General features: G+C 40.7%; 2 protein-coding genes across 2 annotated transcripts in view; one reads left to right on the forward strand and one right to left on the reverse strand.

The window, feature by feature from the left end:
- Nucleotides 1-9,727, reverse strand: part of IRAG2 (inositol 1,4,5-triphosphate receptor associated 2) — a 39,641-nt gene extending 29,914 nt beyond the window's left edge. Inside the window, exons 1-10 of the mRNA XM_080392672.1 lie at nt 9,130-9,727; nt 8,220-8,327; nt 7,275-7,455; nt 6,982-7,058; nt 6,824-6,902; nt 5,701-5,859; nt 4,410-4,527; nt 2,940-2,990; nt 1,615-1,692; nt 1,003-1,059 (exon numbers count right to left, since the gene is read on the reverse strand). Of these exons, the coding sequence (XP_080248798.1) occupies nt 1,003-1,059; nt 1,615-1,692; nt 2,940-2,990; nt 4,410-4,527; nt 5,701-5,859; nt 6,824-6,902; nt 6,982-7,058; nt 7,275-7,455; nt 8,220-8,327; nt 9,130-9,712 (1,491 nt within the window). The 5' untranslated portion in view covers nt 9,713-9,727. The remainder of the gene's footprint in view (nt 1-1,002; nt 1,060-1,614; nt 1,693-2,939; nt 2,991-4,409; nt 4,528-5,700; nt 5,860-6,823; nt 6,903-6,981; nt 7,059-7,274; nt 7,456-8,219; nt 8,328-9,129) is intronic.
- A 96-nt stretch (nt 9,728-9,823) lies between these two features.
- On the forward strand, nt 9,824-26,465 carry SPX (spexin hormone). Its single transcript, XM_080392670.1, has 6 exons — nt 9,824-19,856; nt 20,785-20,865; nt 20,995-21,052; nt 22,475-22,537; nt 23,188-23,271; nt 25,458-26,465. The coding sequence occupies exons 1-6, from the start codon at nt 19,851-19,853 to the stop codon at nt 25,514-25,516; spliced, it is 351 nt and encodes a 116-aa protein (XP_080248796.1). The 5' UTR covers nt 9,824-19,850; the 3' UTR covers nt 25,517-26,465.
- The last annotated feature ends 546 nt before the right edge of the window (nt 26,466-27,011 follow it).

Consider the following 27,011-nt stretch of genomic DNA (forward strand, 5'->3'; position numbering starts at 1 on the left):
TTTCTTCAAGATTATACAAACCAGTTATCTTTATCTACAAAAACATGCAATCTATCAGCCTGCTTTCAAAATTCCCATTTATTCAACAGACTAACAACAAAAAAAACTTTTTAAAATAAAAGGATACCAGAGTGGCCAGAAAAGCTTTGAATCATTCAGAGAAGAAAGTGAAAGCTATTTGAAAAAAAAAAAAAAAAAAAAAAGTGAATTCATTTGTGCCCTCAAGCTGCTTCTGGCAAATAAACACACTATTAAAAAACACCCAGCTACAAAATTATCAGCTAGATCACCTTGAAATTAGATTCTCTTGCCACTGTCTTAATTCAGCTGCACTTATTTTTGCAGACAGCCTAATAGTCAAATATTTTATCAGCTGATTTAGAGTGTGTTCTGATAAATAAAAACACGATTAGCCTAGAAGGCTATTTGTGTAATTCATGAATCCAGAGAATGTCAATGCCCTTATGTAGTCTTAAGTCTTTGTTTTCAAATAAAAAAAATGCTTAAAAACATCAAAAATGTTCACTTTTTAGCAAAGCCTAGATAATTACACATCAGAAATGAGAAAGGACAAATTTGCTTCTCCATTGGGCTCTGAATCACCATCTCTAGCTTGACACAAATTTAACAATTTAAGTAAAATTCACGAAGGGAAGGATCTTCTGCAGATACATTCTCTTACCAGCTGCTGAAGGAAGTAGCCGTTGGAAGTTTCCATACATTTTTCTGAAGTTTTCAAATTTTTTTTGTTTTAATAGGTTCTGATATTTTCTTTTTTTTTTTTAATAAAAGTATACTCCTGAAACCTTTAATTATGCTGACTCATATGCAGGTCCTAAAGCAGATCTCGCCTACTTTGAAGCCATTTATAGGATCAGGTTCTGCAGTGTGAGAACAGTAGAAATAGAAGTGCCACAGTGAAGACTACTGCCTTGCCTTTTTACAAATCATCCCATAGTCAGTATTCTCAGTCAAGACAGTAATGAAGCAAAAGCAACTAACCTGGAGCAAGCTTGCCTCTTTAGTCACCACAGAGTTCTCATAGATATGTGCTTGTATCTGAAGAATGAAAAGATTAAAAATAATTCTAGTCATCAGCATGCACTGTAATACAAGTCTGTTCTGATCTCCTACTTGAAGGGGGAAAAGGGTAAACATTCCTTGTTTAGAAAAAAAAAAATCAAAATCTTCTTTGAATGCCTTGCGTGGTGTGTTTCAAAGTTCAAATCATGTACCCAGTTAAAAGTGGAAACGTTCTCCACTTTCAGTCACCTTTGTTTCCTCTTGTCTGTCCAGACTACTAATAGTTTCAGCAACATCAGGCAAAGCACGGCTGTGATATATTTTCTCAAATACTGGGGGAAAATTTCCCTCAAAGTTTGACTTTGAGGAAAGAATGAAACTGTGGATTTTTTTATATTAGCCCAGTTTTTAGCCTCCAGACAGCAACCTTCTTTGCCAGAGCTGTGGCACCGTCCGAGCGATGATTGCACTGCAGTTCTTTAATATTGACAGGCTCAGGGCTGCCTACCTTCCAGAAGCAGAAATTCCCTTCACTAGACCCGAATAAGCTATAGGCTGTCTTTCTGTTCCTCCTGAAGTTGAAATGCTTACTTGAAGATCTGCTGCATTTTTTGACAGCTCTAAAATCTTCTTTTTAAGTCCATCGGTGTCCATGCTATTCCTAATATTCTAAACAAGATACAGAGTATTTAGGCACAGCCTGAATGGATTGACAGCTTCTCCCTGAAGGAGCTAAGCAAAATGACATCTCCACCCCCAAGATACTGCCTACTCTAAAGCACTACCAGCAGTCACGCACGTGTGCTTGCCCCACTGAAATAGTTTGTGCTCCTTTCCTCCCCATTCCTCCAGAACACTGTTAAAAAAAAAAAAAAAAAAAAGAAAGAAAACCTCAAAAAGTGATTTATAAGCACCACCAGACCTGAAAATCTAAAGAAAAGTTTTGAGGCCTGCAGCACGAGAATTATTTCTAGAAAGCTGCAGTTCAATAGCTATTTGGACTTACAAGTTTTTCACAAAGACTAAATTTTGAGCATGGTAAACATGCAAAGAACAAGATTACCACGTTGTTATAATAGATGAGAAATTCCAGAATCTACTATGTGCTTCTTTTCATTACTATGTATGATGTAACCTGTTTCTCTATTGCAACCTAACCAGTCTAAAATACAGGTTGTAAGCAAGTATTAAAAAAACATTTTATCACCTTGTAAAAACTGATTAATGAAATATTTAGTTTAATGAAATAAAGATTTATTACTTCTCTGGGGAAAAAAAAAATCAACAAAAAACAGGGGGGAGTGTGGGGAGGGAAAAAGGTGCACCTAGGGATATAGCTCTATTAGCAGTATATTCTCTACAAGACTCATGTAGATTCCTGGCCAGTGTTGATGGATCCATCTGAGCAGAGCCCTCAGCCACTGCAATTTTTTTTGTTGTTTTTGTTTGTTTTTGTTGTTTTGGGTTTTTTTTTTAGGGGGTAGGGGGGTGGAGTTACAGCTCCATACAGGGCTCCTCCTTTGGATCTTAAAGGAGAGAAAAAGAAGTGAATATGAAAAGAAAACGTGTTAGATTGAGATTGTTTCAATATATACCAATATATTGGTAGCTGTGTTAACTAGAAATATTTGGAATGTTTATAGTACTTCGAGAAAAGGAGAAGGGGAGAACTGTTTGTCCCTGTCCCCCATGCTTCTTCAACCTTGTATCCTTACTTACCCAGCAAACGCAAAACTTGAAGCACAGTGCAACTTCAAGATACAAAGCTTTATGTTAAGTCATCCTTGTAAAATGTAAGGTATTTTGATAACCTAACTAGCATGTCAGGCTTCAAAGTCTGACAAACATTTCACTTCTAAATTGTGAGCATTTAACTAGACAAGAACACACACTTGCAAAGTCACAATTTATTTTACCTCTTCCTGGAGAGAAGTAACTTTGGTGAGGAGAGACTGATTTTCCCTTTCCTAATCAGGTTTATGAGACAGACAAAAAAAAAAAAAAAAAAAAAAAAAAAAAAAAAAAAGTTGTTTTTAGCATGTCAAGTTCAACATTCAAAGCCACCCTAAGTGAAAAAGCAACAGACCACATCATCCAGAGCCCAATATGAAGCTGTGGTGCTCCAGAAAGCACACCAGGAGGGGAGTGCTGGGGCTGGTCCAGCTCATGAACCCTCCGTGAAGGATTTGACACAGGCATTTCAAATCAGAGTAAAACTCAAACCATAGATGATAGGAAGGAGGCATTCAAGGCCGGAGTGAGCAAGTCTAGTTGTGCTCATCCTGGAGTTAAGTCTGGAAAGTCTATAAGCCACGCTACACTTTTTTTTGTTTGCTTTTAATCAGACATGAAAAAGGTAGTATCCCACTCTGTACCTCCACTGCACAGGGGACAGTGACTAAGGGACTTCCAAGCATGGCTACAAAACTTCTAACAATATTTCTCTCTCCTACCCCACCTCCTTCTCACAAGGTGAATTATGCATGTAATCTCCAATTAAAGCAAAACAAGAAGAAATATACACAGAAAGCAGGATAGCACCAAAAAGTCTTATGTTCTTGCTTGGCCTGGAAGACTTTTTCCTGCTTTCTAGATGCCCAGCACCAGCAGGGCACAGAGCTGTAGAACACCAGCTTGCAGCTACCTCCGCACAGCAAGATGCAGGGTGGCCACTGTGGTGTGAATCACAGGCACAGCAGCAACGCAAACCTATGTCCACCAGAGACCCTACACTCTGGTGTCTGGCAACACCTGCCAAAGCTGCGGCCACATCAGCCTTATTGCCAGGCTGCTTTACACTTCTTACAGCCACACAGCCTCTGCTACTCCGACACCTGGGGTGCGATTCAGATACTCTCACTTGTGCCCTTTCAGACATGCCGAGGTGTGCTGCCTGCCTTCCTGCTGTCAGCCCAGCACCGACAGGTCTCTGATGGGCCCTTGTCATACCTGCCAGCCCACATGGGTCTTGACAACATCCTCAGGGTGTTCTGAAAAGTGACTCTTGTGAGCAGACATCTGAACAGAGTCTCCTGTCCCTGCTGGTTCTAGAGAAGTCACACGGATTTCTGGCACCAACTTCAGAACAGACAGGGCTCAATGATGGCATGAGAGCTGTGGTCCTTAAGCACAGTTATATGTGAGACTGTCCCTTTTAATGGTTTCCTTCATTGTAACTGACAATAGTTTAGAGAAACTTCCATGCAAATACTTCGTTGTTTCCATAACACTAACACAACACGTTTCAAAACTCTTCCAAGAAGCCTCAGTACCCCCTGGTACAAAGAAAGTCAATCTACTGATTTTTACAGTGTGAGTGGCCCTGCCATTGTCACAGCAAGGTACGAGATACTGTACAACATAAGCTAAGAAACAAAAGCACCTACTAGCTGTTTATTCTGGCAGAGAATCTGCTGTCTCATCTCTTCTGACAGGTTCAGGTTAGTTTTTGTTTCTTCTAGTTCTTCTTCCAGTGATTTTGCTCTCAGCACAGAATGCTGGATGCTGTATGTGGGGAAGTAAATCCACAGAAACTTCAGTGAGTTACTGTTGGTCATTAGGCTTGAAATACCAAGAACAGTATTTTTAGAAGCCACCAGGGACTTACTCCTTGGCACAAGTACTTAACAGAAGAGCAGCAACTAAGTTTAAGCCCATTAATTTTGTTCCGTAAGTAAAGGCTCATAAACTTATCCTCTATTTATGAGCCTCCTTTGCTCTCACAGTAAGGTATGAAATCCCAAGCAAACATAGCATCAAAAAAAAAAAAACCAAACCCAAACCCCACTCTTGTTTGCATCCACCTAACAACCTAGCTTGTTGCAGTCAAATATATCAGGCTACCTGAGCACACAAGCTCATCCTTACAATACTTCATTGTTAGCAGTTATGGAAACCATTTCAGTTTGGTTTTCAGGAATAAGCTCTGCATCATTTTCTTATCCTGACCTGATACCCCAACCAGTGTATAGTTAACCACTGGGGCAAGGCCCTTTTCCTGGCTAGCTCCAGGCTGCAGAGGACATGGTCTGGCATGAGGGCACACATCCCATGCCAGCTATGCTGCAGGACTCCTGCCTTAATCTCCCAGATGATACTGGCAACAGTTTGGTAGTTGACATAACTATATCACATCTGAATTAATTAGATCAGATGAGCATTATGAATAGGGTCATATCTGCGGCATTGATGGGTCCCCAGGCTGCAGCACTACTAAGCTGGCAAGACAACTCACTAGTTTCTCAAGGGACTAGCAAAACAGCTCTTGCGTGCTCATTTCCCCTGTGCTTGGCAGCAAGTGTGTGGTCCAGGATTGGAAACCTCCCAGAACTTGGCTGTTCTCTTTATCATGTTAAGGGTAATTTAAAAAAAGAAAAAAAAAGTAGTTTCATTTTGTTTAGCTTTACCCTAAGATTCTGCCTGTGTGCTTCTGCAGCACCTCATGCTGCAAGAGGCAGACTATAAGATGAATGACTGATTTTAGAAGAATGAGGAGGTACAGAGCAGAACAATCACGCACGAGGGATAAACCTTACAGGTACTACATTAAGTCAAGAAAGTTGCTCTCATGAAGCACTGGTGAGGTTAAAAGCGTAAAGTAAGGCTAGACCACTTGGAAAACTACTGTAACGGCCATTACACTGTAGACCTGGTGCCATCAGGGTCTGTGTCTCTCACCTTTTTATTTGTTGACGTAGATCCTCATTATCTGCCAGTAGCTTAATGTTGGTCTCATCCACAGCTTCTAGCGAGAGCTTCAGCTTGTTGTTCTCTTCCTGAAGCTTCTGGTTGTTGTACTGCAGGTCCGCAACACAGGTTATCAAGTCAGAAGTCTCCCTGTTCCAGTAACAAAATGAGGAAACATTAACTGTAATCACCTTTCTCAATTTAGACTTTTTTTTTTTTAGAAGTCTTGATGCTGTGCTGCACTGATCAGAGGCGAGAGGAGAGCCCACAGAGGACTTGTAATGCTGCAGTGTACAGTCATTTTCTCTGCACAGAGATATCTGATCATCTCCAGATCAGTTCTCTAATTCAGTGGACACTAGGAACTGTTTTGTTTTTAAGTACTTTTAAAATGCTCCCCATAATTGAGGTATGCTACTAGACAAGTGCCACATCTGGATGCCTGCATGACAGTGTCTTAGGCCTTTTCTAAACACCTCTTAGGACACCACTAATACTTTTGTATTAATGCCACAATTTCTGGGTCCTTTTCTTTTCCCCTAAATCACCTCCCACTTATGCTTTCAACTGAAACTTGAACAAGGACCACTCTTGAGATCCCAAGAAACAGTAGGGAAGCAGATCTTAAGATTTTTGACTACGCATAAAATGTAAAACACCAGAAATTTCAAAGATAACTTTAAGTGATTTGTTATTAACAGAACCCAAATCATAGTCATGACTATAAAAAAAAAGAAAACGAAAACCCAAGCAAAACCAAGGACCAGATTTTCAGGAGATAATGTCTTTATTGTCATACTCCTAAAAACTCCAGGGAGGGAAGGAACCAGTTTAAAAAGGAGAAGAAACACAGCAAAACTCTGGCCACAAGGAATTAAGGTGGCAAATGGACACAGAAGGACCAAGATATCAGTAGGGAAAGTTACTAGTGTGTTTTTAAGTTGGAGCAAAAGCTGAGGAAGAACACGATAGCATCAAGAGCTACTGCAGACAAAGTTCAGCATTACAACTCTGCCAAGACAGTTTTCTGGAACAGTGGTTCTAGAAACTGCTCTCAAGTAATTCAAAGCTAAGAGTACTAATTTCTGAGCAAGAATTGCTTAAATGAACTTACATGTCTCCTTTAGACACATCGCCACCAAAGGCCTCCAAGCTTCCTGATGTAACATTCATCTGGACAGGCATCTTTTTTGCTGAAAGAGGTGGGATTTTTGGTTATAGAATAAGAAAGTGGAGTTTTCCTAAATCAAACAAGAATAAAGAGGTCTGCACCTTCAGAGGTGTTCTTATGCACTTTAAACTCCAGGTCTTCCATGTTTGCTGTTGGGTCCTCGGTGGCATCATCTTCCCTGAAATAAGGAAGCATCAAGAGTCACAAAATCAACGTCACTGGATTGCTTACCAGCTTTGCAACATTTAAAAGCTTTCAGCCAAAACTCACACTGTAGTCGCAGTGTCCCAATACCATCTTTGTTCCAGATTACAGAAGGCACAAGCTACAGGAGAGCTTTCTATTCTGTTTTAACGGAAGCTTTTATGAGATTGATTGATAAAAACACTATTACCATTTTCTCTTACAGTCCTCAATCCACTCTTTCATGATGGCATGGTATGTTTCCAGGTCCACAGAGACATCTTTCTGATCTGGGTCAAGCATGTTGCACAGCTCTTCAAGACCACTGTCTTCCGATCCCCGACTAGTTGTGTGTCTCAAATAATCAACTATCTTGGAAACTGATACTTTTCCTAAAATAGATACAGATGTCCATGCACCAGACTCTGAAGCCTAGCAGGCCATTACACAAAGTTGTAAAAAAAAAAAAAAAAAAAAAAAATAAAAAGCACGCTACTGATCTGCACTAGAGCATATAGAACTGCCCTCAAGAGCTGTAGACAAGCAATTGACACCTGCTGTTCTAGCTCGATCTGGAAAGAAACAGTTGAGAGCTTTTTGTTTGGTTTTACTAATACAGAAGCGTGAAAACACAGTTTACTAGTTTTGTGGACTTCAGTTTAAAAAAAAACAAATGACACATTTGCTGTGCTACTGCTTTCAGGTATGTCATCAAACTAGGCAAACCCTGTGACATTATCTTACTCTGCTAGACAACTACTTTCTTTACCACTTTTAATCATGTTTGAGGTGGAACTCAGAGGAGTTATCTCTTGCCCTGAAGTTTCCCAAAGTTCTCTTTTCTAAGAGGAATAAGCCTAAAAGAAATAAACAGTCATTTCAATAAGGTTGATTGCTAGAATCATGTTGCCTCTCAACTTCCTTCACTGCCTTTTAGTGCAGAGGTCAGCTGGAGGGGGAAGGAGGAGGGAAGAGAAGGGCACCATGCAGAAGAATCATAGGTTTATTCTGCACCTGCCACACACACCTAGCTAAGGGAGCTAGTCAGTCTAATCATATCACAGATTAGCATGTTTCAGGAGTCATAACTCAAACCCAGCCTCGAAAATTCATAGAGAGGAGAACAAAACAGAGCAATGAAAAGCCACTGGCAAACCTGTATGCTCTAAGTCACATGCACAAAAGATAGTGGTCAGTAGGTCTTCTTCACAGATCAAGCTCACATCATACATGTCAGCTTTGCACTCCGGTGGCTGCTTCCATCCTATGGAGAATAAGTTTGTTGTTGTCCATCTTTATTTGCTCATAGTAACTTTCATACCCCACTGGTTTTAACTACAGTATTATGTTTGTAATAGCATAAGTATACATAGCATTCCACAGCTTGGATGACATTTTTTGTAAATTTTTGTTTGTATGGGTTTTTTTTAAGATGATTAAAAAACCAAAACCAGCGAGCACCGCCCCCCCCCCCCCCCCCCCCCCCCAAACACAGAGCTTTTACTGCCAAATAATACCAGCAACTGTGCAGAGCTGGAGTTTCTGAGCTGGGAGTTGCTTTATGCATCTACTTCTACACATGCATTTTTGGCAACTCTGGCTATTCTTTTGCATGAACTAAACATACAGAAAAGAATATTCTAAGAGGCCAGCTCTTTCTTCTCTCCCCCTCCAGATATATTGTAGAAAAAATAATCATGATCATATTAAGTTATTAAGAAAACAATCCTTAAAAATAAGAATCCTCAGAAACCCACCCCCAAACACACATATCTTTTTATATTAAAGGCAGACTAAATTAATAGCTAAAGGTCTTATCCACAAAGAGGAATTAGAAAATTTGAAAAAGTGTTTGGCTTGACTCATTACTTGTTTGCTTTTTACATTCACATTAATATTTTTTAGAGAAAATACAAGGTTTTACTCCATTCTTTTTGAAGTCTTATTGGAGTGATTCTCAAATGTATTGTTACTAGTTTAAGTAGTAAATAAACGCCATCTATGTAGGCTGAATGTTCAAATGGTTAGTATTTTGGATTGGGAGGGTGTTTTTTCAGGACCGTTACCTCTTTCGCTCAAAGGTAAGTTCTTTGGCACAGGAGATGGGATCACAGTGCTTTCTGGCTTTTTATCAGATGTGAAGAAATATAAATTTGGACTAGACGTAAGATACTTCTGTTCACACCACATATCTTTAGATTCAATAACTGATAGAGCACAGAGTTTATTCTGGGTATTAGCCTCTCTGGATCTGAAGTAGGATGGAGAACAGCTCTCCATGGGGCACCCTGGCACCGACAAGCTGCTGGATCTCTTTTCACTTTGAAGAATTGAATAGGTAGCATTTGCAGAACACGAGTCAGAGGAGAGACGCCTGAGATAAGGTGACATCAAGTCTGCAGAGAAAGAACTGGGACTGATTAAGTGCAGACCAGCACTATCACATTTTCTAAGAGTTCTTTTCTTCAGTATTTCTTCCAGATTTTTTTTAATACCGCACTGTGGACTGTCGAAGTTACAGGACTGAAACTTTGGTATCTGCAGAGCAGGGTTAGAGACCTGATCCATCATTTGGATAGATTTGATCTTTCTGCATATACTGTCCACTGGGTTGTGATGCCGTTTGCTAGCTCCATGTTCTGAAGACATTATCAATGCCCCTTTCTTGCAAAGTATCTGGAAAGAACAGGAACAGGATGTCAGAGCCAGGACGATGAGCACACACATACCCTTTGTGCCAAGTTTTCCATTCAACAGACAAGCTGGAGCTTTGGTATCAAGGGGTTTGAAAATCCTTGGTCTACATACCAGCTGGGACAGAAACCTTCAGTCAGGATGTTTATTTCTCCAGGCAACTAGAGTGATGTGGATTTGGAAAAGGTAGGGAAGGAAAGGAAGAAATACTTTCTGAAATGTCACTACTTATTCCTACATACAATATCCACGCCAGGGAGGGCAGGGAGAACAAAAATAAAAAATTAAGAATTCTCTGCAACGCAGGAGCTGAATATCTTTTTCCATTAAAGGAAGCACTAAGCAATATTATTTAGATGAATTTATCACAAATTGGGTGTCTTAAAAAAATAATCTAAAAAGTGTTCATTAAAAAGAAACAAAAGCCTCACACAACTTTTGTAACTATTACTTCTGATCACATCTGTAGCATGTACTTCCTCCTCTGCTTCCATAACTTTTTGCTCAGGTCTAACAGCAACAATTGTCCAGCTATTTACTGAAGGTATCTCCTACAGCTATAGACATTATCAGTTTCTGATCTCCTTCTGTGGCCTCCCAGTCAAGCCCTGCAGCCACAGCTACACAAATCAGTTGAAGTATTCTTTTTTGAAAGCATCTCGTGACAGGTTTCAGAAGCAAAGATTTAAATAAGTTTACTTTCAGGAAAATATGAGGCTGTCCTTTGGGTTTGGTCTTTGTGGATACTGGGGTGGGGGGGGGGGGGGGGGGGGGATGAGGAGGCAGGAAAAGTGAGTCCAAGAAGAGTTTCAGCATTTCAAGTGAGCCTTCAAGGACAGAAGAAACAAAATCTATCTTCCACCATTCTATCACTTTCAGCCCCTCAGCTCTGAAAATACACTGTGTTGCTTATCTCCACAAGATTCTATACAGTGTTAAAAAAAAAAAAAAACTCAAACCCAAGACACATACGAATCATAACACTTGCAAGTAAGAAGCAGGGGAGCAGCAAGAAGTCCAGCGTATGTTAACCGTATAACTACATGACCAACAACAACCATCCTCACATGCTCCAAGACTGCATTTCACTTGTAGCCAGTCTATTAGAACAGCACCATCACAGATCAAACTCCTGCTAGGGGTAGAGGGAAAGGAAAATTAAACAGCAGCTTTACAACTAGAGCTCATGAGGCAGCCCACGCGAGTGAGAGGGACTGACGTGGTTGCTTGCGGGGACAGAACACCAGACTCCTTGACCCTGTAGGGATTTCCCCCTGCATAGTACAAATACCAACTCACCCCCCAGAAGGACAGAGACTTCACTGAACTGTGTCTTTTCACTCAAACTGTGCATCAAGAAACAAAATGAAGCAACCTCCCCCTCCCTGGGAAGTTAGCTCCCTGCTTTCCTTTTCAGTAGAAAAAAAATATTTCTTTTCTGAAAAACAGCAACATGCCTCACTAGCATTTAACGTGAGAGTTGCCACTTGTATAATCTTGTGAAGCAAAGCAGAAAAATCACATGTAAGTTTTAATTTAGATTGCAATAGACATAAATACTTAATATTTTACTTAAATTGGTTTATAGCAAGCTTTATGCATGCCAGAAGCTTGGTTTTACATATGCAGAGTCAAGATCTCAAGGTTTATTTTTCTACCTTTGTTTCTGTAAGCAATAACATCTACCTTAGCAAACATGTCCTTAGCCACAGGATACTTCAAAAAAGTGACAACAGTAAGAATCTTGGAATACCTTTAAAGAGACTTCTTTCAATTATTGTCGTTGTTATAAAATATGTACACCTTAAAAATAACTAACAGGAAGCTGAAGCAGTCTCCTATAGTAGACACACAGAACATCTCTTAAAAAGAAAAAAAACATTGCAGCTAGATTATAAGTATGTTCTCTAAATGCACAAAAGCCTTCAAACAGATATAAGTAATGCTCCATTAAAGAATATTTATCTTTTTATTTACAATGTGGTTTTAAATATTGCTTGTAATTCCCCATTAAAAAAACCCAAAAACCCAAAAACACTAACCAAAAACTCAAAGCAAGCAACCAAGCAAAACAAAAAACAGCCCCACACCTTATACTTACACTAGCACATGGAAGACACTTTCTATTCCTCTCTGGTAGACAGGGCACAGGGTAACAAAAGCTATTTGAGCTGCTTCTCTGAGAAGGACTAGCTGAATGAACTTTGGCACTCAATTTAGCAGAGGGCTCATTTGCTGGAAAATCAGCTTTACAAGGGACACCTGTTGCTGCCTGCCACAGCTCTCCGGCTCAGGGGGGAATGAGCTACAACAAGGTGCAAATCAAGCATCAGTCTCCACTCTACTTTTTTTTTTTTTCTTGCATCTCTCCTGCAGCTGTTTAATGAATTACCTGGAATTTCAGTGCATCCTGAAGTCTCTCTGCTATTCTACATTTTTTTTTTAAAACAGCGAGGGAAACAATGTTACAGCTTACTGCTGTGTCTCAACTTAGGTACTTGGGGTGTTTCTGGCTTCTATTAGCAGCTATTTCTTGCTTTTCCCACCTACTGCAAAATTTCAGGCAGGAGCAGATCTCTCCCAGTTTCTCCTGTGACAGAGCAGAGAATCCAGAAACTGTATACATTTCATCGCTCTTACCACTTTTTAGGGGAAAACAAGTGTTGAAGACTCTTGGGCTGATGGTGTACTGAAGAATCTCTGTTACTCTGCTCTGCACCTGGTTTTGTAAGCAAAATAAAAGAATTTTGTCATTAGGATTGATAACCAAGTCCTCTTTTTAGTAATAAATTCTCAAACAAGATATTCATTTTAACAGTGTGGATCTTAAGGTATATGCTGTACAAATAACAGGAAACAGAATAATGTTGAGGGGATACTACCGCCTGCCCAGTAGCTACTAACAGCAGCCCATCAGACTTCTCCAGACACTTGGAGAAACGACACCTCCCCATCTATTGCAGCACTCATAGAAAAAAAATTAGCAGTGCTCTCACAGGTACTTTGTGATTAAAACCAAAAATGTGGAAGTGTGTTGACATTGCTCTTCCCTCTTTCATGGGAAAACTGTTAAGTAAAAGTGAAAACTTGGCACTGTGATCCAGCAGCATTACCAAAGACCATGGAGCTGATGGAATTTGTTCTGGTTTGATTAGCAGATGAGTGTTTTTAACTAGGCACTCTTTCCTCCAGGAGTAAAGTTGATAGTAATACAGAGGTAACAATTCTGAGATCAAACCAATCCAGGTGAGGATCTTTTATCTCTTATCTTTGAGACATTTATGTGTATGGGGAAGATTTTTAACTTTTTGATTTAAAGATAAAACCTCCCACATGAAAACAGCACCCCTATTTTTACCTATCTTGAGAGGAACAAGTGACCTCTCTTCAGGGAGGTTCCCCAGGTGGTGATGCTATTTGTGCTGCTGTACAGCACTGTGCAGGTGCAGAGCAAACGACCCTTGCCTAATTGCCTAAGGACTTTGCAGCCTACACTGAGAAAGATGGGAAGAAAAGCAGGGGCACAGGAAGCAATGCTTCTTTCACAGGATCTGAGATACAAACTAGGTACCTGATACACTCCTAAAAGCCTCATACCCTTAGTCTGCCTCCACTTTGTGTTGCTTCAGTTGACAAACCACAGGACTTTGTAAAGAATCAAGTCTCACTGTGTAATAGTTAAGCTGTTAAGCCGCACAAAATCTTGTGATGTAACATTCACAATAAAGTTTCTAATTCAAAAAATAACTTGCAACCAGTCCTTTCCTTTGTATTCCTTCAGGACAGGGGGAATCAAAGAGTCGTGCAACAACTGAATCAGTTTGTGGGTTTTGTGCTATTTTATTCAGCTCTGCAAAAAGAAGTACACGTAACCTCAGTGATGGGGGGGTGGAGGGGATCCAGCAGCAGGAAGGTCCCACTCCTCCCATTTGCACAGTGTGCAGCTCAAGGACACGTGGCTCATGGCCCTTCTTTGCTGTGCTACACTGTTTTGCTTAGAGCTTCACTGTGGGCTGAGACAGGTAGGCACTGACAGAGCCGGCTGAAGTGGTTTCCCACCCACTTTGGGAACATCTGAAATGCCTGTCACTTCTGATGACCTGGTGCATCAGGTAGAGCTATTTTTTTCGCCCCTAAACTGGACTTCTGCCTCTAGAACCAACCTTTGTTTCAAACCACAGTGATGCTTGTTGTTAGAACAGTGTAACACAAAAAACTACTCTTATTTTAGTAAGATTGCTGTTCTCTGCATGGTGGAACTTAAATACATGCTACTTAAGGGCAAAGTGTACCTCATGTTAAGTATGCATAGGCAAATATTGGGGACAAATGTTTTCAAAGTTTACCAAATGTTAATACAGCAGAGGTCCTAAGTTATGTGGCTTGTCTTGAAAATACTCCCCAGTTTCCTGTTTAGCCTGTAACAATATTTTCCTTTACACAAGTTATGTATTTTGCATATAAATATGTGTATTTCTATACAAATGTATCAACCCCTCCCCATCCCTAAAGGTAATGGGTAAGGAAAACCAGCCTGAGAGACTGCACATTTTATGGACCATGCTCACAGAGGTCGGGCACTTTGTCAAGAACATGGAGCAGGCTGTCGCAGTCTCTGACACCTGTCTGGTTATCATGCAGTCTCTCAGTGTAACTTGCCTTTTTTTGTATCTCCCAGTTCCATCCACTGTTTACAACAAAATGTTGGCATCCAGCTGCTCAGCAGCAGCATGCATTTCTTGCCCAAGGTTGGCGAGCTCCAAGGGTGAGGCTGTGTGATGGATGTTCTGCTCAGCCAAGAGGTGACAGCTGTGTGCGTAATGCTCAGTGTATTTTGTAGCCCACTGGGTAGCTTCTTGACAAAGACAAAAATCCTCTTTGCCAAGCTCATGTGGGTGGAAGAAAAGGTCAGATGACTTCTTGGCCTTTGGAGCTTCTGTCATTACAGAAAGGTATGTTCTGTGAGATGTGTTCAGTAGTATCTGCCTGTCTGTAGAACTGTACAGCTTCTGCAAATGTACTTTGTAAATGCCTGTACTTGGTTGGATCTCTTTTCCAGCTTGCAAACCGGAGAAAACCGTTTTTCAGCTGGTCTTTTTTTCCTGATGTTTTCCCCAGACTTGTTCATTACTGAAAAAAATATTGTACCATCCCATGGCTCACTGAACTTTAGAAGTAATACCCATTCTGTCATATTTACACCTTTCAACTATTTGTGGATATCTACTCTTTCCTGATACCTTTAAACATCCCTCACCCCATATAACATATTTAATTTTTTCTTACAATTATCCCTTGAATTTCTTAGCTTTCAATACACTGGTGAGAAGAGTAGTGCCAGGACTTGAATGTGTCATGGATCACGCTGTAGTCTTCAACAAAGGCTCTGTTACTTCTGTTGTGTGAGGCATGTACATAATCCCTAGCAGACTGGCTTTTCTACAGCTTGTTCTGTACCTCAGGTAGTTTTTAGTACATTTCTTCTCATACAGCCTAGAGAACAGAAGAAAAGCAACTCTCGTAACTATGCAGTAGCACTGGAATCAGGCCCATAGACGTTATGGTGCTGAATGTGTGACAGAGTAGTCCGATAAATTCTGGGCCAGCCACTAATGGCCTCTGTAACCACGGACCTGGTTTACATCAGGGAGTATCTTTTCCCTTCAGAGCTGCACCATGAAAATACAACTTCCCAGAGAAGCTGAAGATGTCCCTGCTCATTGTAGGGGGCATTGGACTAGATGACCTTTAAAGGTCCCTTCCACCCCAAACTATTGCATGATTCTATAATTCTAGAAGTTAGGGCCTATTCTGAAAAATAATGCTGAAAAAATATGTTTGTGTGACATAAAATGGCTGACATAACATGTCCTGATGGATTGCAGATAAGGTTTGCTTGGTCAACAGGTTTTACAAGGCGAATATGGAACTTGGACACAAATTTCCCCTGGGATGTACGGGGTTAAAGTCCAGAGTCAGCTTTGAAAGATCACAGAAACACAAAACCCAGGCCCGAACGAAGATGTTAAGAGGTCGTATGGTTCATCACCATGTTTCTGGGTAGGACCAGCTTAACACTGAGACCTGAGAAGGGGCTGGCTAATCTATTCTCTGAGCTTCTCAGCGATAAGAGACCCTTCCAAGGCAATCTATTTATATTGCACTGTGCTACTGTTAGAAAGTTTGCCTTACTATCTAACTTAAAACCCCTTACTGCAAATTAAACACAAAATTCTTTATTTGCAGTGTCCTGCTTTGCAGACTCTGCCATGACATTTCACAGCTTTTTAAGACGCTATGGTTGGTGTGTATGAGCCAAAACTCCACAGTGCTAGGTGCTGTTCAGGTGCCAGGCAGAACTGAGATGTATTTCCCGAAGAGTTAACAAATGAGTAGGAAAGCACAAAGGAAATACCAACTGGCCACCTTCACACAACAGCTATACTTTTTACTCACGACCAAGCGACAGATCACTAATGTCCTAACCTGCAGTTCAAAAATCGACCACCACAATGTCTGTCTAGGGAAGGATTTGGGGAAGTATGTGGTTGTGACACAAGTCAGTGATGGATGTTTGACTCCACTAGTTAAAACTCCACCACACAAAAACTTTTTCACCCACCTCAGCACTGAACTTCAATCCCCAAAATTGGCCTTTTATCATTTACAGTGTCAGGATAAGCAGTCTCTGCCCTTTAGATCATCTTTAAGAATAAGAATAGGTTATGCTCTTTCTAATAAGGGGTCCTGCTGCTATAGCAAGCTTCACTCTATTTCCCTCACTTAAGGTATTGATTACATGCCAAAGCCACTTCCTCATTTATATGAATCAGCTGAGAAATGCCAGCATTGACAATTGGTGTTTCATGTACAGCTCATCATCCTGAAGTGCTGTAGTTTTTTAGTGTGTTATGATCCATAACCCAATTATAGGCTACTTCATTTTTCAAGAGTACAAGCTTACATATGCCCATACAAATGCACAATTTTTTTGTGAATGCAAGCACTCCCAATACATGCATTTCCTTCCCAAAGTATTGCCTCCTAGTTCTGTTTGCAAATAAATCATGTCCCATACGCCATCCCAGAAGTGGTTAGATTTCTGGGCAGTGTAAGATGACCACCTTCTCATAGGATCATGACAAGACCTGTGAATAGAGGAGAAATATCTTTTAAATTTTCAGCACTAAAGTAGCATTGACAAACCTGGAGTTCTTTGCTTTGCATGCAGACTTCTTACAGATTTCCAGGGAAGTGGGTTTGAAATACTTTTTTTTTTTTTTTTTTTTTTTTAACACTAAAGCAACTTAGAAATGCTGGTCATAGTAAAAATAAATGGATTTAGGGCCCTAAGTCACAAAAGCACGCAGAATTTAAGGGAAAAATAAAAACTTTTTGGAAAAAAAAGCCATTATGGAAATTTAGTTTGGGATGGGGTTCATTTCACCTGATGTTGTCTTTGTAAAAAAGTGTTGTCTGAAGCTGATGACGAGATGCAGACATCTCCAGAAGGGAATTCAGTCCTTCCTTTTTAATACTCTGCACACTGTGGCCAGAGGGTGCTCTTTGAAGTCCTGTTTCCCTCCACTCTGTAGGAGCAATTCAGTTCCTAATCAAAAGCAATTAGTGTCATTTTAGGTGCTCTAGGGATACTGCCTACCCTTCAGCTGCTTCTCCACAAGTCTTGGGTCCCTTGCAGGTCCTGTGTCACAGCTGGCAGCCCCATGGGCATGTCTCAGGTGCCCTGGTTGGTGTTTGGGCAAGGTACCCTGCCTCTTGCTACAGGTTGAAGTGAAACGCTTCACTTTAAGACACCTTAGTGCCATTAGAGACATCTCATAGTAGAGCATTAAAACTGTTTAATTTAAGAGGATGCTGTCAAGGCCCTGCATTTGCTTCTGAGCTGACGATCACCTGATCCCACAGCGAGCCAGGTCAGGTTTTGACCAGTTTATATTCCTGCTGCCCTCCAGGCAGCCTCAAACAAGCCCCCGTCTCTCCAAGGAGGTGAGTGGGAATCTCGCAATACAGCCAGGTTTGAAAGAGAGTGTGAGACTCCAGCAACACGAACTCAGAGCAGCTCAGGCTTTGCAAAGTGGTCAAAAGGTAAGAAAAGCTGAAGTTGTCTTTCTACAGTGTGGTAACCAAATAAATCTATCCCCATAACTCCCACTCACCTCCCCTTTTCCCCAGTTCCAACAGAAGGGGCTGAGCTGATTGTCTTCACAGTTTATTTTCTGTTTAACTTGTCTCATTCCAGTAGCAGGAGAACCAGGGCTTATTTTCAGTGCCAAACACATTGTGGTTTTTCTATCATGGAAAACCGTTGTGAAGAGGGAATACTTTACATTGACTGATACCAAAGGAATAGGGTTAATTTTCACAGACTCAGTTGTATGTTTTGATTCTGGTCCTGTGGTCTGCACATAAAGAAAAGGCTCTGAAGTCACTCCAGAAAGCAATAGGCGAGTAGCTTTATATTCTCCAAGTCTTCGCTCTTAAATGTCTCCTAAATGCAATGCACAGTCCCCTTCTAAGGCTAAGGTTAAACATCATCAAGAAATGTCTCTGATCTGTCAGAGCAAGAGGAAAAGGGCAGAGAAAATGTAGTCTTCACATTGAAATAGATTCAACTAGAATCCCTTCTGCTGGCTAGGGTGCATCATGGCATGGCCTTTTTAAAAGGATGGACGTGTAACAGCAGCTCCCAGCCATCTCCGGAGTGGCACGAGGCCAAAACCTGAACTTCCCTCTTCCTTCCTGCATCTATTACCAGAGTGGGCTGCAGCTAATGCCAGATCTGTGTTTGATGAACAATTCTGTCCGGCATGAACAGAGAACAGAGCAATATCCCCCCAAAAGCAGGAGAGCAATTGTACCTTCACTAATGGTGTGCTTCAGAGCAGTCTACAGATACCCCATTTCAGGGAAGAAAGTTTCATAGCAAGCCTTAGCAGTGTCTACCTGCACAGTCTTCACTCAGAGTCCGCATAGGTGAGCATGTGCTTGTCACAGGTATGGGCTGACCTGTATTTTTGTTACACCACGAGCTGGTCCTGCTAGTGATGCTGCCTCAGTAAACTTTCTATTGGCCAACCTTCTAATCAGCAAATTTCTAGCTCCTTTTTTTCTTTGCTTCCCCTTCTGCTTCCCTTTCCCGTTTTGCAAATGGATAAAAGAAGGAGGAGAGGAAAGAACCCTAGCTACAGAACCAGCAAGGCTAGGCATTGAACATGAGTAGCTCTTTGCCTGAGGACCAAACCCACTATCCGTGACTGCAAAGAGTCCAACAGTCATGTGGAAGCAGCTTATGGAAATGGCTTCTCTGCTTGCCTCTTCCTGCCTTTTTTCTCTTTACTGCTCCACTGCCTGACGCATTCAAGCCCATGAGCTAGGTTTTTACTCCAACCAATCCATGAGACAAAAAAGCGTTTCTGACTATTAAGGGTTGGGGTGGTTCTTGTGTTTTTTTAATTCATCTTTGTATTTTTACTTGTGTATAAGAAAGCTAGACACAGGAGATTGTCAGAGAATCAAACAAGACACGGCAACCTCTAAATATATGCTAGCAATAACCTCAAGCTAGCAACACTGGGCAAGTCACCCTTTTCTTCATGGTGGTATGTTACAACTGGAGAGTAATCTACTAACTTTTCCAGCTCCCACAATGGATAGGAATCTGATATATGTTAGGTTATCCTAGGTAAACACTCATTGTCCATATTAATACCTGCTTCTGGCTGTGTTCATCGATCATCTAGCAAGAAGGTGACGTATTGCAAATGCACAGGACTGATGCTGATGTATTCAGAAGGTATTCACCTGGCTAATGGGGTGCATCTCCAAGCGTATTTATCTTTCAATCATTTCTCTGACTTCCTGCAAGACTACGGGTTTCCCTCAGGAGCCATCAGACCTTCTGCTTCTCCATCTACCGGGTTGACAAGAGATCCCTTTAGACTCCTCCACCCTGCTGCAGAAGGGGAGGGTACCTTCATTCTGAAGATTTAAAAAGGGATCCCCAAACCTGTAGGAGATCTCGTGACCCATTATCCCAAGAGAAGAAGACCTAAGATTTGCCACTGAACTGAATATGAAGGTGAGTGAGACTCTTTGGTGTGTGGGAAATATTTAGTTTGTAGTTAATGCTTTTTCATGTAAGTATAATATTTAGGAACTGCAGGGGGGGCTTGATATTTTTAACTTCAAAATGACCTGAGAGAAATATTCACATAGTTATATTCAGTGTGCTTGAAACAACTGCACTGAAAAAATAAATAGCACGGTGCACTCTCAAAGCCAGGATGAAATAAACCACCGTGAATCACAATGTTAGATGCTTTCTGTTGCCCATCACTGTTACCAATACGTGGATAATAACATGGTCTGTGCGAACAAGCAGAGGTGCAACTTATTCGCAGAAGATTCATGCTCAATGCTTTCATTTGCATGTGCTGCATCAGTGAACAAACTCCTAGAATCAAAAAAGCCTGTCTCGTGACACGTGTCTAATCGTGGTTGATACAAATAGGATGCTAAATTTTAAATTTTCCTTTTCCTGAGGAATTAGTGATTCACTTTCCTGGATGGTTGGTTGGTTTGTTTGGAAAGGCAAGTCTCCTACATTTGCTTGTTGTCTCAACTCTGTTATTCAAGCTTTGGTAAAATCCAGATATACTTTATATTGCCTTTCCCCCTTAGTTCATGCATTATTCTATTTTCTGGAGAATGTGATGTCCTTGTAAATAGGAGCACAAATGGTGCTTGCCTTGGTGGCAGTTCTCACCAGTATGGAACCTTTATAATGAATATAACTAAAGAGAATAATGTATGTTTGATTTAACATTCATCCTCCTATCAGATCACTGTGTATTGAAGCTGAAATAGCCACTGAGCCAAGAGGATATTTGATAGCAAGACAGGGAGAAAGAGTGACTGGAAATACCCTCACATTTAGATGTGAAGTTGAGAGGATCTACAGATCTGAAAGGCTTTTCCCGCACCTTGTGGTTCTTTGTTGTGCACAGGGACTGCGCAAACTGACAGCGGCTGCAATGGCGCTGTTCCTGGCAGCATCCTTCGTATCTTTCTCCTGGAGTGCACCTCAGGTAAACTGCTCGCTCAGGCTGAATGTGCAGCATCCATGAATCTCACAGGTTGGTGCAGTTTAAGTACTTGTACTGGTTAGTAATGACATGCAACATTGACATGTCTCTTTTCTCTATTTTGGCATAAAGGCTCATTTCCAAAGGAGAAACTGGACTCCTCAGGCTATGCTCTATTTAAAGGGTGCACGTAAGTCCCAAGCCTTTTTTGTTTTGAGGAGGTAACTTTCATTACCACTGGATTATTCCTGATCTGCTTGGCTCCACACAAGCAGTAAACCTCCAAGGACGCTGTGGAGGTAGTTGTTCTGAGGCCTGCAGGGATGTGCTGATTAGTTGTTTTATCTTGTCATAGTTATTTCTTCCTGTCTCTGAAACAGTGGCATCACCAGTAGTAGTATTATTTCGCAAAGAAATCAAAACGAAGAAAGCAAGTGTTGGAAGAAGAAAAGCAGAACAAAGCGCAGAAAATGTACATAGTTTAAAGCTTGATTGTAAAACCTGTTGGAAAAAGTTTTCTTATCTGAAATAATCTTAGAGGGGTTTAAAGACATACTGGATGTAGTTATCATTCCTAATTCTCACTCAGGCATTATTGAAACATCTTCTCAAGCAATAGAACACATATTCCTATTACAAGCATCTTGCATTAGGGTTGGTATTAACACCACAACCACCTCTTCTAAGGAGAACTTGGATGTAAGTGTTATCAATATTGTGGTGTTAAGGTTGTGCAAATGATCTTTAGAGTTTCTATTGTTAGTTGAAAGTTAAAGAAGAATTAAATAGAAAGATAAAATTTAGAGCCAAAGAGAGATTTTGTTCTTTGATGCAAATCCCCAAGATTTAACAGAAATAAGTTTTTTTTAAAAATTATATTCTGAATTGTTTCAAAATTAAGAGCTATCAGGTGGGGTAGATATTAAGAGATCAAGAAAAATAGCTTCCTTGGAAAAAAAAATAATGGACCTCACAATCCAAAATGCAAAAGAGAGACAATACAAACAATAATACCACAACATAAATATAGGCTCCAAACAACTCTAAGTGTAATTGAAAGAAGTTCTAGTGACATTAATTATTTCTGTTCATAAAAGCAAAGAATTTGGCCCTCTTTTGTTTTAATTCTTCCAACTGACTAATGCATTGTTACTTCTATACCAACCTTATTAATGCATAGGCAGTAATGTGATTTTATTTTTTTCAGTGGTTTTTTTTCATTTTTGAAATAGAAATACTCCTTTTAAAGGCAATACTTTATAGTCCAGCAAAGAGATTGAAGGCTTTTGACTGTACAGCAGGCATGGAAAGAGCGAGGAAAAGACAGTAAATACCTCCATACATACGGTTCCTACAGCAGGTGAACATAAGCATGAAATGTGCTGAAACACCAGTTCTATGGAATAACGTGCATTTCGGAGTGTTCCGGTTCAAGATGGGCTATTGCTGATTTGGAAGGACCCTGGGATGGACTTATGCCTCCCATTTTATGTTTGTAGAAGTAATGCTGTAACTTTGTAAACTGAAAAAAAAAACCACTGTAGGGATTGTGAAGTAGGAATTACAATGGATTTGGGAGGTTGTTTTCACCCTTTTCCTGCTGCTTTTGTAGAGGGACGTCGATTCATCTCAGACGAAAGCCAGCAAAAGGATCTGCATGACAGAATGCAGCTTGGTAAGTACATGTGCACAGTTGTATGTAACACATCAATCTTTCCTCAGATTATGGGAGAAATCTATGGAAACTGGAGGGGATTTGTCTTCCTGGAATCATGTTCAAGGAAGCAATTAAACTCCCTTTTGTTAGTTCCTTCATTCTAAAACGCACGTGATAAAGATGTCTGACTTTCCTCTCTCGCGTACCTGTGTGACTTCATTTATGTAAGTTCCAAGCTGACCTGGCTGTTAAGTGGGATTACCATCAGTACTTCTGACTTCCTATTTCCACTAGAAAAAAATCAAATCAAGTTATTAATTGTGCTGAATTGAGAAATGACAAAAGTAGATGACATTAATCCATGCTAGATAATATTTCTGGAGGAAACAGAATATTGTATCAAAGTAAGGAACATATGAAAAAAAGAAAATGTTCTTTTTACCTTCTAAGTGACTTTGAAATAGCCTCCTTTTAAAAAAGGTTGCTAGTCTCTTCAGTGTTAGATATTTATCGGGCTGGTTTTGAGCAGAGAATGTTATACAGGGAAGGAGACAACAGCATGTTTTTGTCTTTCGGTCTCTAGCTATAGAGATGAAAAAGCAAAGAGCAAAATAAAGAAATGTCGTCAAACACTAACAAACCATGCATCTTTGATTTTATAATTCTAGAAGCACGCAGCCAAAATGCAAATCCTTTATCTCTTTCTGAAGCTGCAGCACTGTTCCTTAGCTCCTTATGGAAAGCACAAGAAGGTAAACACATGTTTTGTCTTATCCTGACTTTTTAAAATGGGGTTAATCAGTTTTTCATTTACTAACAATTTAGTAAATAGATCTAAAAGGTCTGGTTTGAAATGAGATATTATTCCACAGAGTGCATTGTGTTAGAGTGTACAGTTACACAGATTAGAACATGAATCAGATAAACAACAGTAGGTAAACTTTTGTATATTCTGCTTTTAATTTGCTTTTCAGATTTGTATTGGTTTAGATTCAAGGGAATGGCAATTTTGAATTGAATTTTCCAAAACAGAACTCTACTGGGGCTCCTTTTTCTGTAGCATATTTTTTGCTTGTGAAATTTTCATTCCTCTGTTGGATCTTACATCCTCGTGTAAAGGCTTAAAAGAACCCTTAAAACCCCCAGCATAGAAGCTGTGGGATTCACATCTGGGTCCTGAGAGGTCTGTTGCTGGCACAGCTGGTGAGGGGTTCCAGTGACATTTAGAGGCAGAGCACTGAAATGGTCTGAAAATTCCCCAAATTCATTCATGTGTTCCTAGCCTCCCAGAGATATTGCCTAACCCTCCTGTCTCTGTATCCTCACCCCCTGCTCACATGCTTCCTCACTTCAGGGCCTCAGAGCCCACGTCTCCCTTCCACAATAACCCCCAGCAAAACCCAGCTACCGAGTCAGGCTAAAATAACTTGCGTTCCCTCCTGTCCTTCATGCATGTTGCACTCCCTTGGATGAAGATCCCCTTTCCAGTGTTCCCCAGCTCCCTCCCCCTGCTATATATTTCACCTTTCCTCCCTAGACCAGCTTTCCTGCTAAGCCATTATCCTGAACCCCTCGTCGTCTGATGCATACATACAGCTCACCGGGCTGAGACTCTACATCTATGCTATCCCTGTCCTCTGCCTTTCTACATTTTACCTCTTCAGGTGCATAGACTGCTTTTGGAAGTGGGTCTGGGGATAGGGAGGCTGTAAAAGAAGGATACCCCCTGCAGGCTGCGGGGAGTCCCCTGGTTGCTGTGGAGGCTGTTGGAGCCTATACAGTCCCAGGAGTTTTTCTGAGTTACACTCTTCCCCTCTTTGATTCAGAAGATGTCTAAAAGCTACCTTTGTTCTGGTTGTCCTGGTTGTGAGTTCCTTATTCATTGCTGTCATCATGATGGGAAAAAAAGAGCTCTACTTGCATTAGGAAATGTGAAGTAAAACCTTAGTAAAATCACAGAAATGAATGATAAGAGAGGCTTCTTACTGCCCTTGACATCATCAGCAATTAATAAATAATTGCTAGGCCATCACTGCAGTATCATCTCTCCCGAGGTATCTCCTCAGCGCACACCTTTCCTGAAATGAAAAGAGGGTGTAAGGGTCACCTCACAGTATTTACCTGGTGTGTGTACAGATATGCTGGAGCCACTCCTGCTCTCACCACCTCCGAAAATCTCCCACTGTACCTCATGTAGCGCTGGGGCTCGGGGCTCAGCTCCCTCCCCCTGCTGTGGCAGAACTCCCCTAACCACAAAAATCCAGTGACGTTTCGACTGGGAGAGAAAGGCAAAATTAACAATGAACGCAGTGCTTTCGACAAACTATTTCAGAAGTTCTAGAGATAAATCAGTGACAGTGTCATTTGTGTGCTAACAAAAAGAGAAAATCCTTTCAAGTTCAAGATTCATAAATTTTAGTGGTACTCTCCTGCCTGCTGTCGCTGTTCCAGGGGAGACAGTGGACAGCAACAGCCCCCTGAAATGAAAGGGGCCATATCTGAGAAAGCTGGGAGGAACTGGCAGCTTGTCTGCAAAACACTGTGTGGAATAACATTGCCATCATTGTGGTAGGGAATACCAGGGCAGCCAAACCTGGGTAAGCCATGCACTTTCAGAAGATTGCTTGCAGGTGATTTTAGAATCCTCTTGACTGAGAAAAACATGTAAATAAAGAACAAATATGTTATTTTCTTCTGCATAAAAAATTTGTGCCTTGTACTAAGATACCTCTCCGGACATGGTTTGTATCTTTGCTCTTCAATTCCTACATTTAAAATGGGAGAAGACGTGATTATTTCTACAGATGCCTGCATCTCAGCTAAGCAGTCACATTACACTAGGCCTGTGCCTGAGGCACTTCTATCTCCTGCAAACTCTGGCTGACTGAACTTTCCTTTATCTACAACTTACTTTTCCCCATTGTGTCTTGTCTTACAGTTGAAGAAGAAAACAGTGATCACCCTGGCTACTTGACAGATAATCTAGCAAGTTGGTGAAATACTTCAAACGTCTTTAACATTTGTATTGCATAGACCCTGAAATCATGACTTGTGTAAACAAAGTATTTAATCCATCCTCACTTAAGTTCCCAAAGGGTGACGTATATATGCACTGCAAAATTTTGAATGCAAATGGATTAAAAGTTACTAGTCCAGATAAGGGAAGTATTTGTAAAGTTTGTGCTTTGTTTAGACCATTTTGTATGTCCACCCAGCATTTAAAATACACTGTACTATCTTACCTGAAAAGATGATTAAAGCCATCTTTTTGGACAACTGCTGTATTAAAACCAAATTTTCAATAGTCATTGGAAACATTTTACCACCTTCTACCCAGCTGTATATGGAAGCCTTTTTATTTCTGGTAAAGGTAGATTCTTTCACCACTTCACTGCTGGCCCTGTAAGCTGCTGATGGTCAATGTCGTCAGTGAGATACTAAACCAATCCAGACATCTTTGGCTGCAAAGCCAGTGATTTACTTGTTTGCAGATATCTGTCACCACAGAGAAGAGGCGACAGCACTTACTCAGACGTCGGTGCTGCCCCAGTTACACGCATGCAGAAACATATACTCTGAACAATCCCACTGAGCCGGTCCCACCGTACAGAATTAGCGGGGGGATAGGTCTTAAAGGGTCGGGGCCTCACGCGTGACCAGCGTACAGGTGCCGCTGCTGCCAGGAGGTGCAGTACTGCTGGGGTTAGTGGGGGTGTACCGGGTGCAAATCTAGCACTGCGCCTGGCAGTAGGCACACATAATAGTAATTGAATAGCTATTGTACTTGTGTTGGCTTGGGTTTTGAGTTGCAAAACTGGAATTATACATAAAGCCATTAATTATCATTCCATGCTGATAAGGATATATTTAACATTATTTATGTAGTTTTGTGGCCTGACTGGAAAGCCCTCTGTAGTCTTCATGTAATTAAAAAGTAGCCACGTGATTCTTGTGTCCAAGCAACTATGTTTTATTTTTTTAACCTTTATCCCTAGTCATGCTCTTCATCTTTTAACACTACTTTCCTCTGATCTTTCTCATGACACTGTTAATTAATTTTGTTAACTCACACTAACTATAATGTAGCTCTTCCTAGACACAATGAAATGCAGCTGAAGGAACAGGGAAATTAATTTCTATCATGGGGCTATAGGCACTTTCATTAATTGTTTATAATCTATATCACTTCATGAAGGAACATAACTGGGGAAATCAAAATGTCCTTGTTTGTTCGTTTTTAAGCACGAATATGTCTTTCAATAGCAGTGTATGTTGTACGACAGGACACATTCATGATGAACTTCATCTAAAGACCAATGGTATCTAACAGAATCTTTTCATTAGTTTAATTGCTTTGTTTAAAGCATACTCTGAATATCTCAGGTGCATCTAAGTTATTTTCGAGCATGTTTTACAGTATAATCAGTCAGTGCTCAGTCAAAAAGTAGAAGGCTTATACATCCTTAAGTTCATTAGTGTAATGAAATTCACT

The sequence above is a fragment of the Falco punctatus genome (assembly GCF_963210335.1).
Source record: "Falco punctatus genome assembly, chromosome: 6".
NCBI lineage: Eukaryota > Metazoa > Chordata > Aves > Falconiformes > Falconidae > Falco > Falco punctatus.